We start from the raw sequence: 15,640 nt of genomic DNA on the forward strand, positions 1-15,640 counted from the left end.
AATTATCTTAGTTACAGGAGATCCAGCCTCGTCTGGGCATAGATTGGTTTTCTTTTTTCTCCTAAACTGGTTTCAAGTTAGAATATAAATTTTAAAAAATCTTAGGTTCTGGTTCTCTCCTAGCTACCATCTACCAAAATGTAATGCAAGATGTGACAAGCTCCAAAGACAGAAACTAAGTTCCTGGTTTATGTTATAGTTACTTGTAGCATGTTTCATCTTCCATCTATAGCTGCACTGTGCCAAATAGCAGCTATTAGCAAGACGTGGCTCTTTACATTTAACTTACCATAAAATTTTAGTTCCTTAGCTGAACTAGCCACATACATGGAAAGTGCTCAACAGCTGCCTATGGCTAGTGGCTACTGTGTTGGACAGCCCAGATACAGAACCTTCCATCATTGCATACAATCGTGTGGAACAGCACTGCTCTAAAATAAAAATCTTTGGGGGCAAAAGTACTATGACACTTTTATCTTCTCATGCTCAACAGCACAGTGTAGATATCTAATGAGATTGGATAAAAATGCAAGCACTGAAGCAAAAGATAGCAGGAAAAAAAGTTTAATTTTTAGATGAGATATTCCAGGTGCCTTTTAAAGAGCTTAACTTGGTCATTCTATACACAACATACAATCATTTCAACATACAAGTTACTCCACTTTGAATACTCTATTTTAAAGTTTAAAAAACATTTTAAAAGCTTTGTCTTGTTTCCAAGGAAAATGAGGCAAAATGCTTATTATAAAACACTAGTTTGCAGCACTGCGTACTGCCTAATTATAAGTAGTCCATTAATGTTCTTCATCCTTAACTTAAAGGTTAAACCTGAGGAATAAGAATTTTTATTATCAGAACTGCATAGCAAAACCATGTCCAGATGATAGAAACACCAAACAATCTGTGGATCAAGACAACCTGTAAACCATTTAATCCAATTTAAAGCAAAACAAGTATGTTAGGAGAGATACTAAATGATATCCAGTTTGACAGAGTTTTGAAATGCCTCATCATGTTTTAAAAAATGACAATGCAACAAAAGTTGTCAAATGTTTTAAGTGGGCACATACACCTTACATCATTTATCTGATGACAGCAAACTGTTGAACCATTCCAAAACTGTTGTTTTGGAAAGAATTATTTAGGCCAAATTCAGTCTTTGCATGTGGCACTGAGCAGTCATAAATTGAAAGTGCAAATGCCTGGATGGAAACATAGCTTAAATCATTTATTTATGCTACTATTCTACTCTGACACACTTTAATGCTGTGGGAAAAATTTTACAGTTCTGTAAGTCTTAATAGAGTAACAGGCTTGATGAGAAAATACAAAAAGGCCACAAGTCATGCATAAACTAAAACTGCTAAAGGATATTTTAATTAGGCTTTCTTCTTTTAAAAAAAAATCATGTTTCATGTCCTGGTGATACCACTTTAAACACATGCTTTGTCAAAGTAAATGGCATCTAGAGGTATCCAAACACTTAAGTCCATTATTAACTGTAAGTAATCTTACATTTACATAGCATTTTACTGTTGTTGAAGCAATTTCACACACTCCATTTCATTCTATTCCTCACAACAGCCCTGTGAGGTAGGCTGAACAAGTTACAATATTTTATGTAAGGTAATGGAAGCCCAAAGATGATAAATGATTTATGTAGAGATAACAGATCTAGTATATGGTAGAGCTAAGGTGATTCATTTTAAATACTTTAAAAGAAATTAAGCCAAAATATTTTTTGTTACATCCAGAAAATTTAAAGACTAATGGTTTTTAATATAAATTACTCCAACTTTAGCTACTATTATCTTACAGTATGAATTAGTTATAAATTTGATTTTAAAGAGTCTCCCTTAAAAGGTAAATTAGACTCAATGCTTTGGTACCTTAGAGATACTGGAAATGTTTAAAAAAAAAAGCATTTTCATAACCCTTAGACTCTCCAAAAAGTTCCAATACTAATAAAAATGACTTTTACCAATCACTTACAATTTGACTTATTTTAAAACTGGCCCAAACTTAAGAAGCTCCAAGCCAAAGCAAACACATTCACCTACCTGCTGTCCTACATACTGTGAAATCCTCTATATGTCCCTTCCCAAGGACCAACTTACATTGAACGGGTACCATTAAGAACATATATCAATTTAACATAGCTCAAATGATTATGAATCAAAAGTCAGTACCTTATATTGACCCAGAAATAACAAATACTGTTTTAATTTAATAAGTGAGTAGTCTGGGGAGAAAAGTACTATGACAATCTCTGATATCTATTCAATATTTATAAGCCAATATTAACCTTTATATGGCATACCCAACAATATCTTTTCAACAAAAACATATACCAAATATAATCCACTTAACCTCCAAATTACTCAAAAAACTTAAAGTATTTACATTAATCAAATATTCCAGGTAACAAAGCTATCATATGTGACATATCAAGATCACAAATATTTGCATAATATGAATACTGTAAGATATACACAAAACTAAAACTATGCTGAATATGAGATAATCTTTCTGCAATGATTAAGGAAACATTCATGATCTCTTATAAGTGCTCTAGTACTGGCATTATGAAATGTAAATTAAAAATAACAAATAACTTTATGGTTATTTGGATGTTGAGTAAATTTATGCTGACCATACACTTCCCTAAGAGAATATATCCGGTGTAAAAATAAAATCAAGGAAGAAACTTCTCCAGACACATTTTATGTGACTACATATAAGTGAACCATTTTATATGCAGTTAATTAGAATTTTTTTTTACAAACTCTAACATTTACTTTTTAAAATTTCTGACTTATTAGCAAAAACATTGTTTTTAAGATGCAAACTGTGTCTTACCACTCAAAAGCAGCAAAACTACTATACGCACAGAAAATCACACTTCACTAATTTGGGAAATCCAAATACAAAGTATGACTGTCATATCCCAGACACTTAAATATTTGTTGTATGAATTAGCCAATGAATGAACACTGACCTTACAAATAGATTCACATATTTCATAGAAGTCTACACTCTCTTTAAAATTAGTACTCTGAAACAATCATTTTCCATATATATCCTTTTCCAATTTTTTGCCATGTTTCCAAAAGACACTATCTAAGTAACTTAATAATTTTATGGGAAAAGTATATATAGAAAAACTAATCATTCTAGGTAAGTCATGGAATAGAGTATCTTAGCCTAATGAACAGATTTCATTACAAATTATTTATTCTTTATACCACCAAGGATCAGTCTCAAAAATTCAAATTATACATGATACTGTACACACCTTAATTTCATAAATGAGCAAATAAAGCCAAGCCAGTATGTCTCTTTAGATGATAACATGGGGAAAAAATGATTGCAGAACAAATTCGGTCAAGTCTAGCTGTACAGCAGCAGTTCATGGTTTGTCAAAATGGTACAGGTGCCATCAGTTAAACCCATGTACAGACAGGCACGCCTTTAATACTTTCAATTTGTTTACCTACACCTGAAACATTCAAAGAATTACTGTATATTAAATTTGTATGTGCATTCAGTTAGTAAATGCTTGGTATATACATATTTATGAAAAGTTAAAGATGTATGTGAACAGTCAGTCCAAAGAGTCAAAATGAATTGTAAAAGAATTCTTTTTCTAAAGTGCTTAAGGCAATTCCTTCATTTCTTTATCCAGTTTACTAAAACTGCTTTGGGATTCAACTGCTAAAAGAGAAAGGCAATACTAAATGTATGTTTTTATAAAACATAATTTTTTTTACACCTGTGGTAACATACATTACCGTCAACCTCTCATGCATTTCTTTTACAGAAAGCAATCATGTTTGACCTGCCAAAACGAAGAGTAAAGAAAAAAACAATAAAGAATATTTGAAAAGGTATACCAACTTTCCATAATGTCTTCAATTGAGCGCAGAAAATCTCAATATTTTTTAATTCAAATGTCAAAGAGAATGTTATATACTGTGTGTCAAGTTAATAGTTACCTTAATTTGAGACTATGTAAATAGGCACTACAGTTAGATTATTTTCTAGTTTGAAAATAGGATGGCAAACTTCCTCCAGTTTAACTTAACACAAATAAACGTAAATCAACTAAGCTAAAACGCCACACATTTTGTTCTTTTTTTTTTAGAGACTTTTAAGAAGAAGCACAGTAAAAGGAAACTAAAGGTGTCCTTTAGTACTATTAAAAGGTACTATTATACCTCAGATTCTTATTCTGAGGTATAACAGTATTACTTCAAATGAATTTTCCAAACGAATATTAGAAAATTTTATATGAAGGGTTTCAAATGACGGCATGAGCACAGGAAGAATAATATGCACTCCTCCAGCCCCTGATTAATATTTCCTTTTCCTCATGTCCCTGCAATAGAAGCCCCTTACCAGTAAAACATAATGGTCTCTGGTTTAAATATCAGTTGACACTGCATGGGGAATGGAGCAAGAGCATGCTTAGAGGAAAAAGGCACTTAAAATTAAAGAGAGGACACAATTATATAGACATAACAGTAAAAGTTTTTAGTACAAGAACTTCTGGCTTTTTCTGTGTCATTTTGTTAAAATATACGTAACTGTTCACAGAAAGCAGTTCACATAAAGCTCCACCACTAACTTACTGCTTTCAGGTTTAACTCTATGAAAAAGAATTATAACTTCCTGTTTCCTTAGGTCCTAGAATGACCCTGCTGTAGGGACATCCAAAAATTTCTTTCAAAATCTCTAGGAGAAACAAAAACCAAAATTATATTTATTTGGAGAATCAAAAGAATATCTATTGACAATGTCATTCTCTAAACTTCATTATAGTCTTTAAAATATGTCATCAGACAATGGTGTAGATATGAATGTCCTCTGAAAAAATAATACCCAGTTCAAATGAAATTCCTCATTTAGATTTGTTTTATAATGAACAAAACATCCTATCAGTAAACTTTAAGAGAGAATGAGCTGTTCCTATTCCACAGGGCTTTCTGTAGAAAGCAATTCAAATGTAATAAGCAGCAATGGTCACTTCTAGGGAGGTTGTCATAACACAATATACTTAAAATGTGAACGAAAGAAAGTCAACATGAGAAAGTAAAAGTTTCAAAAATTAAGGAATACACAAATCCAGACCTCTTTAAAATGCTCAAGGGATTCTTAAATACTGTAATTACAACTTTCAGTTTGGCTCAAAGGACTTGTTACAAATTTTAATCAACTTTTAAAATATAAATACTCTGCTCAATAACCATGGGTGTTACTCATTGTTTAACACATTTTCCCTAAGTTTGGTAAAGATTACTCTATGTTGATTTTTGGAAGAATTACAACCCTTTAGAAAGCAAATGAATGTAGCAAAAAGACTGAGAGAAAAACCACCTCTGAATAGTTATATCTGAAAAACTCATGTGCCAAATAAGTCAGAGATTTGTAGTTTTTCAAAACAGTTGTTTAAACCATTCCATCTTATTAAAAAGCAGATTTAAATGACTTCAGTAAAGAATAGTTTTAGGCACCTCCCTTTATAACCTATTCCTCATAGATAAAACTTGTATAGGTAGCTTTCTCTACTTACTATAAAGCTTTAATAAACTTTCATCTTCCTAGAAATGTTAAAAATCAGTTATTACCAAATTCAAGTGGGAATTTACCAAAGGTAACTATTAAAGGTAGTATTAACCTAGACAAAAAATCAGAAAATATAAAGCATTAAAAAATCTTACCCATCCTCCAAAACGATGGAAAGAAAAGTCTAATTAAATAGGGTAACATATAAAGAATATCCCTTTGCAGCAGGTAAAAAACTGAAATTTGGGTGATTTTAAGCTATTTTGTCTAGAAACTTCCTATCCACTCTCTTTTTTGAGTTATAACCATAAGAGAAATATCACAATATTTGGAAAGAGAAAATAATATTCAATCCAGTCAATAAACAAAAGAGGATAATTTAGCAAACCTCAGCTTGTTTATAAAAGGGGAAAAATAAACTATTGTAAGGAAACCTTTCTACCACTCTCAAACAATTATTTCCATTTTTAGAAAACCAGGGAGGACTGAATAGTTTTCAAGCTTCAGTGTAAGAACTAAATAACAGGTAGTGATGACATTAAAAAAGAGAAAGTACAGAGGAAAGAAGACAAGATTTAAATGCTTTTCCCTCAGGTCCTAGGGCTACCATATGTAACTAAACGTATTAGAAGAACCAAAGTAATCCAAGAAACACAAAAATGAGTTTCTATGTAACTACTTAAACACTGCCTTTTTTTCCCATTTACTCTTCAAAACATCAGTTTCTTGTTCGATGTCTGCTTGCTTCTCTGATATTGCTCAGCAGGTTCCTGTGAATGCTTCGTACTAGATGCTTGATGATAACAGATTCCACACCTTAAAGCAGAATGTAGCAAACCTGATTTCCACCACTCATAAATTTCTGTGATTAGTAACTGCACAGAAAAGGCCACCCAATCAAAAATGGGTGAGGGAAGGTAAACATATTCTGAATAGGCATTACTGAGTAATATTGTTTAGGCTGCTAGCCGAACCAGTCATTCCATTTTCACTTTTCTGAAGTGTTCTCACAGCACTTGGAACCTGCATCCCAGTATTCAAAGAAAGTCCACCGCACCAAACCTAAGAAAGGACAAAAACAAAGCTTCAGTCAGATTTCAAATCAAATGAAAACTTAAATGATCCTTATATTTCCATTTGAAAGTCAAAATGCCACATAAGTGGACATCATCAAATTCCAAACTGATAACCTTCGTATGTGAACTGAGGGGAAGTGGAAAGGCTAACTCAAGAGTCTTCTAGAACCAAAGAAGTCTTTTAGACTTTCCAAGAGACCAAAGGAAGTCTTTATGATAGCAGAACCCACTGGAGCTGCACACAAGAAAGGGAAGTAAGGGCTGTAGAAATTTAGAGACTAAATTGGATTAATCTAGGCAAAAGACATTATCATTATTGATGCTAATGTTCACAACCAAGAGAAGTGCACAAAGAGTCAACTTCTTTACCCCAATTACTGCTTTAGATTTTGATAACGAGGTGTGGCCTGACACTACAGGAATCTAACACCCCTCTGTTAACAGAGTAATTCCATGAGTTTCTTCCCTAGCTTGTTAACAATAAGAACTCTTTTATAATTCTTTAAAGTTGTCAGAGAAAAATGCAAATGGCAATATCCAGATACACTTGCCATATTCTATTATTATAAATGTGAATGAGTTTATGAAACGTAAAACTGCTTCACTTGTGAACAGAGCAGCTGTCATTCAGTAAACTATAACTTATTTGGAATAGAGTCAAGAGAATTAAAATGTGAAAATATGAATCATTTAAACTATCATCAACTGCCATTTATGTAGCAGACATAAGCATAAATCGAGGGAGAGTCTAGAAATTTTTTAAGTATTCCCAACTTCAACTATATCCTAAAGTATTCAATATTTACTAAGTAACTATAGTATAGTTACAAAGAATTTGCTGACCTGTGAAATGTATAACTATATAATTAACATTCTAAAATATTAATGACAGAAGGTAATGATAACTCTTAAAATACAAAAACAATACAAAAACATGGGACTTCCCTGGCGGTCCAGTGATTGGGACTCTGTGCTTCCAGTGCAGGGGGCACGGGTTCGATCCCTGGTCGGGGAACTAAGATCCCGCATGCCACGCACGTGGCATGGCCAAAAAACAATATGGCACAAATGAACCTATCTACGAAACAGGAACAGACTCACAGACATAAGGAACAGACTTGTGGTTGCTGTTCTTTATGTCTGAGGGATGGTGGGTAGGGGAGGGATGGACTGGGAGTTTTGGGTTAGTAGATGCAAACTATTATATATAGAATGGATAATCAACAAGATCCTACTGTATAGCACAGGGAACTATATTCAATATCCTGGGATAAGCCATAATGGAAAATAATATAAAAAAGAATGTACAGGGGAATTCCCTGGCAGTCCAATGGTTAGGATTCGGCACTTTCACTGCTGAGGCCTCGGTTCAATCCCTGGTTGGTGAACTAAGATCCCACAAGCTGTGTGGCCAAAAAAAAAAGTACGTATATATGTGTATACCTGACTCATTTTGCTGTACAGCAGAAATTAACACAACATTGTAAATCAACTATACTTCAATAAAAAATAAATTAAAAAATACAAAAGCAACTGATTACAAAACTACTATCTTATTTTATTGAAAATTATTTGATTTAAAAAAATATTTACTCAAAATATCTAGCACAAAGGTGGAAGGGAAAATCAATGGAGAAAGGTTAGTCTTTTTCAGTAAGTGGCACTGAAACATGTGGACATTCATATGCAAAAAGGGATAGGGAGGGTGGGAGGGAGACAAAAGAGGGAGGAGATATGGGGATATATGTATATGTATAGCTGATTCACTTTGTTATAAAGCAGAAACTAACACACCATTGTAAAGCAATTATACTCCAATAAAGATGTTAAAAAAAATAGATCTCAAACCATATATAAAAGTTAACTCAAAATGGATCCCAGACCTAAATGTAAAACCTAAAATTATAAAACTACAAGGAGAAAGCAAAAGAAAATATCTTTGTGGCCTTGAGTTGGGCAAAGCATGATCCATAAAAGAAAAAAAATCGATAAACTAGACTTAATCAAAATGAAAAACTTCTCTTTGAAATGTCAAGAAAATGGAAAAAAATCAGAGACTAGGAGAAAATATTTGCAAAACATTTATTTGATAAAGGATTTATCCAGAATACATAAAGATATCTTAAAACTCACTAATAAGAAAACAAGTAACCCAACTTTAAAAAATGAGCAAAAGATTTTAAGATACTTCACCAAAGAAATTATACAAACGGCAAATAAGCACATAAAAAAAGCATCTTATGACACTCACTAATGTAATTATAGTTTCATCATTTGGAGTGAAAAAACAATGAATAAACTCACTACCTACTTTCCTGAGATAGACTCAAATTAAACATGAAATCTACCCTTTTAAAAAGTATATCTGAGACTTAGGGGAAAAATAACTTTGAATTCCACATGGTAAAAATTTTGTCCTTGAGTGACCAATTTGGAAAAACAGCCAAAAATAAATCATATGCAGAGGTTAAAAAGAAAATAACCTTTCCAATATCTCTAAGTATTGTACTACAAACAGTAACTTTATTCACTAATCATTTTTACTTTTTAAGAGAAATCTAGGAGTCTTGGTTATTAGCATTCTTTTAAACTTATTTTATGACTTTAGGGTATCTAGGGTAAATAATCATTATCAATTGTGAGATTTTAAAGTACTGTATTTTAAACCCACATATAACCTGAATACTTTATCCTTACAGTTTAGGAGTTACAGTTGGGGGTGATTGTGGAAGAACACACATATAAACATTCCACCAAGTCTGCAATGGAAATATACTATCCTGATCTGTAGAAGCAGCCCCCAAATTAAGGAAAGTTCTAGCCAGAATAATGATGATCTTAACTGGATTGCAGAACTCCCCACAGTGGCCTAATCTTATAGGGAAAGGCAACAGATAAAGGAATTAGGAGAAGCAGTAATATTTCCTTAATAAAAATATAAATTCAAAACCAAGTTTCATTTTGTGTGGAGAATCATGACTTTTTCTGAAATTGAGTAGTCCTGGAATTATATATGTGTATATAGACATACATATATTCAGTCTACCACACATAGATAGTCATCTAATATTTTACAAAGATTGTACTGCAGTGGAAAAAGGATGATCTCAGTAAATGGTCCTGGAATAAGCAGCTATCCATATGGAATTAAAGAATATATTTCAACCCTAACATCATACCAAACATATCATTTCTATATTGTACTTGTATTGTAAATGCAGTCTATGTCTAAATGTATAAGGAAAATTTTGCTTTTAGAAGAAAACACAGTATTTTCATGACCTTGGGAGTGAATAAAAATTTTTTAGACTGAACACAAAAAGTGCTAACCATAAATGAAAAAACTGATAAACTGAGCAACATTAAAATTAACAACTTTTGTTCATCAAAAGACACCAGTAAGAGAGGGGAAAGGAAAGCCAGAGTGGAAAAGATAACTGCAATACATATATCTGGCAAAAGACTCAGACTATAGAAATAACTCCAAAACAATCAATAAGAAAGAGGAAGAAAACCCAACAGAAATACAGGCAAAAGACTTGAGCAAGCATTTCACAAAAGAATATATCCAAACAGTCAATAAACATATTAAAAGGTGTTCAACAGCACTAATCACCAAGGAAATGCACATGAAAACCACAATGTAACGTATCATACCCATTAGAAGGATAAAATTGTTTTAAAAGACAATACCAAGTGTTGATAAAGATGTGGAGGAATTCAAACTCTCATATAATGCTGGTGGTAAATTAGTATAACCAACGTCTTTGGAAAACTCTACTATAGTTGGTTACACACATACCATATGATCTAGCAACCTCAATCCTAATTATATATACCCATTGGGAATACATATACATATCTACCAAAAGACATTAATAAGAATATTTATAGAAGTTCTATTTGTAAATGTCTCCAATGGGAAACCACCCAAGTATCCAACTAAATTAGAATGGGTAAACAAATTATGATATAGTCATATAATGGAAAACTATACATATACATACAATAGAAAACTATGTGAACTACCACCACATAGAAAAACATGGATAAATCTCACAAACATAATATTGAGCCAAAAAGATACTGTATGATTCCATTTATACAAAGTTGAAAAGAAGGCAAATGAATTTATGGTATTAAAACTCAAGACAGTAACCACTTTGGAGGAGGGCCATTAGGGGCTGGAAATGGGCACAATGCTCCATTTCTTGACCTAGATGCTGGTTACAAAAATGAGTGCAGTCCTATGAATACGGATCAAACTACATGCTTATGATTTGCAGACTTTTGTGTCTTAACACTTATTTCAATAAAATATACCAAAAATATACAGACAAAAACAGATTTGGGAGAGGTGGACTGGGGAAAGGGAGAGGAATATAAAGAAAAAATAAGATATTGTGCTTCCCCAAATATACAGCATAGATTGTTCTCCTTAAAGTTGCCAAACCAAATAAAATATAAATTACGTACTAACCATGAAACCAGGTAGTACTGGCTGAGTAAATTTTGTCTTAAAGGAATACAACAACTGTTTTGAGTTTGCATCATAGAAAGAAAGTTGACCTAAAAGGAAGGAGAAAAAAAAAGTCTGATTTATTATTGAAAAATTATAATATCTAATTAAGTCTAACATAAAATCATGCATAAAAGTAATAACCAAATGCACATTTTGGCATTAATTTTTTTTGTCACTATGAGGACTGGACCTTTCTCACTTGCAAATCAGTAGTAAACATGCTTAAGAAAAAGCCCCAATCCAGTTTTCTTTCCCTGGTTTTCAAGATCTCCATAGTGCTTGCATAATCTGGCACTATTCTACTTACTCAACTATAGACTATTTATTTTATCATTGTTTAACAAATAGCTTCCTTAGCCCAGTAAAAGCCATGGTTATTTCTTCCTCATTTTTATTACATAATCAGCCTTTCCACCCAAATCCTATCACCATTTAAGGTTTACTCTATGAAACTTTGTCTTCTAACTACTTGAAGCCATGCTTATACCTGAGTTTCTGAAATCATGGTATAGTTATCACTGCTTCAGCTTTGTTAATTGTTAAAATCTCCTCACAGTCCGTCTTTCAACAATGATCATGCAACTAAATCACTCTTTCTGACCACCTAACTGTCCAATCTGATGGCATCCTCACAACTGTTATCACTTCTTCAAACTCTTCTCTCATGACTATTCTCTTGGTTCGTTTCCTAATCCTGAGGATATCTTCTGTCTCTTTTTCTCCTATTCTAAATGTAGATGCTTAAAGCCAGAAACAGGGGCATCAACAGTGGGTAGACTCCCAGGGAGGAAACAGATCACCTCATTGCTCTTTCAAACCCATCTTTCTAGATGCTTCTCACTTAACCTCTCTGAGCCTCAGTTTCCTCATCTGTTGCATAAGATTAATAATTCTGACCTTTTAGGATAGTTATAAGGATTAAGTGAGAACAATATGCAAAAGGGGCTTAAATCCATACCCAACATGTAATATGGACAACTATTTCTATTAGTGGGAACTCTCAGTGATGCTATCAAAATAATCATATGTTAATTTAAAAAAATAAATGTAGATGCTTGTCCAGGCTCTTTCTCTCTACAATACTCCCACTGCTGCCACTAAACAGAGAAGAAGAGAAAAGAAACTAACATTTATGCCTACTATTAAAGAACTGGGTGATTTATACACATTACCTCAAAATATCAAGCAACCTATATATGGTCACAAAGTTAGTACACAGAAGAGCAATAATGCTTAACTGTTCTGTGCAATATTCAGCAGCCATTCTGTGATGCTATTTCTAATATTTAGCTTCAGCTAAATAATGCCACATGGTTGTCCTGCTGGCATCTCATCTTTCCCCAGGACTCTATGCTCCCTATCCTGTTGATGATACTATCACCCTGTTGATCACACTGGATGGAACCTCAGTCATCTTCAGTTCTTCTTTGTCTCTCCCTCCAATCCATATTTAGTTATCAAGCCCTATGAATTCTACTTTCACACCATCAAATTCATTCTTCTTGATTCCTCACTGCTCAGATCCCTCTTACCACTAACCACTCAACAAATACTTATTCAGGGCTCACTATGTGAAGCACTTGCCAGGCAATAAGGACATAATACTTAACAAAACAGACATGGTCCTGTCTATATTGCTTAAAGAACACCTCCTTGAAAACAGACATGGTCCTGTCTATATTGCTTAAAGAACACCTCCTTGAAAAGTCTTCCCCTATCAATGTTTGCAGTCTCTTCCACATTTAACCATTTACTCTCTAATATTTCTAAAACTATATTACAATCTTATGACTACAGTTTTCTAAAATGAACAGAAGCCCCCCCACCAACTACTAAAAAAAGACTAGCCTATTATTATTTTTCAAGGCCCTCAGAATCTGATCCCATGCTACATTACAATTTCTTCCTATACCCTATGCTCTAGGTTAACAATTATACTTCTTACTACTATCTTTAAGGAACCACCAAGTATGGGAAAAAAGAAGAGAAGCAAATGCTATCTTGGTAGTTGAAAAAGAAAAAAAAAGTATGCCAATAAATTTACTAGTTATCCTGAGGAAAATATTTATCTGATTCAAAAGGAGTAAATAAAAAAGATGCAGCAAAACTGACATGTCATCACTATCACTAAAAATAAATCAAACCAAAATCAATTTGTTTACTTTTTTGTTTGAGTAACCAGGTTGATGCCTCATGGAATCATCTGGACACAATGTTAACTAAAATGGTAAAATGTGGTTTTATTAGCTCTAAGTGTCAACTTGGAGAGAAGCATTTAGGGAATTACTTTTGTTCCCTAGTTCAACAGTACCTCATCTTCAAAAGTTTTATAAATATTTAGATGACACTAGAGAAGATACTTATCAAATACCTAACTCAAAAAGCTTAAAGAAATTTTGCAAAAAAAACCCCACCAAGTTAATTTTTAGATGATCTTAACAGGAGGGAAAGATTGGCCAAATCTATTAAGATGAAACTTAAGGACAAACATAATATTTTTCATTTGAGTTATAAACAACAAAAAAACACCCCTACACTGACAATATCAGAGAAAAAAGATAATCTGACAGAACTCCATGGAAAAAGATCTAGTGGATTAGGTGGCTACAAGCTCAATATTGATCTACAGTGCTGTTTAGTCATATTACTAGAAATATTACTAGAAATTATGCTGCCAAATCATTAACCTATGATGGTCAGAAGTTGTGTGTTCTACTTTGAGAACCAATCTTTAAAATATATATAGACATAGCATACAACCACAGGAGATAATACGGGTTTGGAAAAATTAAATTATAAAAGGAACAGCTAATGGTATAGGGAATGTACAGTCTGGAAAAACAGGGCAAGAGAAGCAATGTTAGTAGTTTTTAAACAAATAAGGATTATACAGTAAGTCCCTTACATACGAATGAGTTCCATTCTGAGAGCACGTTTGTAAGTCCAATTTGTTCCTAAGTCCAACAAAATTAGCCTAGGTACCAAACTAACACAATTGGCTATATAATACTGTACTGTAACAGGTTTATAATACTTTTCACACAAATAATACATAAAAAATAAACACAAAAATAAAGAAAACATTTGAAATCTTATGGTACAGTACCTTGAAAAGTACAGTAGTACAGTACAACAGGTGGCATCCAGGGGCTGGCATCAAGCGAACAGGCAAGAAGACTTACTGACTGGGGGAGGGAGAGGAGGTGGGAGATGGCAGAGCTGAAGGATCGTCAGCAACAGGAGACGGAGGGCGAGCCGCAATTTCACTCAGGCCTGACGTTGATGGCACAGGTTCTGGTTCTTTGCTGGATTCAGTTCTATCTACTCTCTTGAAAAAGCAATCCAGTGATGTCTGGGTAGTAGCTCTTTTTTTTTTTTCTCTTCGTAGATGACACTGTAGCCCTGGATTGCATTCTGAGTGGCTGCTGCAACCTTTGTGTACCGTTCTACGTTCTGGTCCTGTGCCTCAAAAACTAACAGTGCTTCCTCAAATAAAGAAAATCCCCTTGCCATTTCCTGCGTCATGAATCTCTTCAGTTCTTCGGTTACTTCTTCTTCCTCTTGTCTCTTCATCCTTTCTCTGGGCCTCCAGTTCCATCAGGTCTTCATTAGTAAGCTCCTCGTGTTGCGCAGCAAGGAGTTCACTGAAGTCATCCTCTTGCAGATCTAGCTCCAGCTACTTGCTGAGGGTCACTACGTTGCTGAAGACCTCTTTGGACTCCTCACCCACCTTCTCAAATCCATGAAAATCGTGAACACACCGAGGGCAAAGGTTCTTCCAAACCTCATTCAAGGTGACGGCCATAACCTCACGCCAAGCAAAGTCCGTATTTTTTATGACCTTGTAGATGTTACAGTCCTTCCAAAATTGCTGCAAGGTTGTTCCTGATCCGTCACTCGCCTCTACTGCCTGATGAAAAGCGTGATGTAAATAATATTTCTTGAAAGTTGGTATAACTCCCTGGTCCATAGGTTGGATGAACAACGTAGTATTTAGTGGCAGATGCACTACTTTGAGGTTGGGATGAAAGTTGTCCGTGAATAGAGGGTGGCCCAGAGCACTGTCAAGCAGCAAAACAATGTTGAATGGGATGTCGTTTGCCAAGCAATATTTCTCTACCTCTGGGATAAAGTGGTGGGAAAACCAGTCCTGGAAAATGGCCTGTGTAACTCAGGCTTTGGGGTTACTCTTCCACAAAACAGGAAGAGAGCCCTTGGCTATGTATTTAAGGATTCTTGGGTTCTCTCAATGATAAAACTAAGAGAGGCTTCAGCTTCATATCGCCGGAAGCATTGCCACCAAACAACAGAGTTAGCCTATTCTTTGCTGCTTTGAAGCCTGACATCACCTTTTCCTCCTTACTGATGTAACTTGGCTTCAGCTTCATATCGCCGGAAGCATTGCCACCAAACAACAGAGTTAGCCTATTCTTTGCTGCTTTGAAGCCTGACATCACCTTTTCCTCCTTACTGATGT

The 15,640-nt window shown here is 34.0% G+C and overlaps 1 protein-coding gene across 5 annotated transcripts in view; it reads right to left on the reverse strand.

The window, feature by feature from the left end:
• Positions 1–554: 554 nt before the first annotated feature.
• Positions 555–15,640, reverse strand: part of FSD1L (fibronectin type III and SPRY domain containing 1 like) — a 77,725-nt gene continuing 62,639 nt past the window's right edge. For all 5 annotated transcript variants that reach the window (XM_024126419.3, XM_028493733.2, XM_028493732.2 and 2 more), the window contains 2 exons: positions 11,122–11,210; positions 555–6,627 (listed from right to left, as the gene is read on the reverse strand). In XM_024126419.3, the coding sequence (XP_023982187.1) occupies positions 6,505–6,627; positions 11,122–11,210 (212 nt within the window). In that variant the 3' untranslated portion in view covers positions 555–6,504. The remainder of the gene's footprint in view (positions 6,628–11,121; positions 11,211–15,640) is intronic.

Source organism: Physeter macrocephalus, chromosome 9 (assembly GCF_002837175.3).
Source record: "Physeter macrocephalus isolate SW-GA chromosome 9, ASM283717v5, whole genome shotgun sequence".
Lineage (NCBI taxonomy): Eukaryota > Metazoa > Chordata > Mammalia > Artiodactyla > Physeteridae > Physeter > Physeter macrocephalus.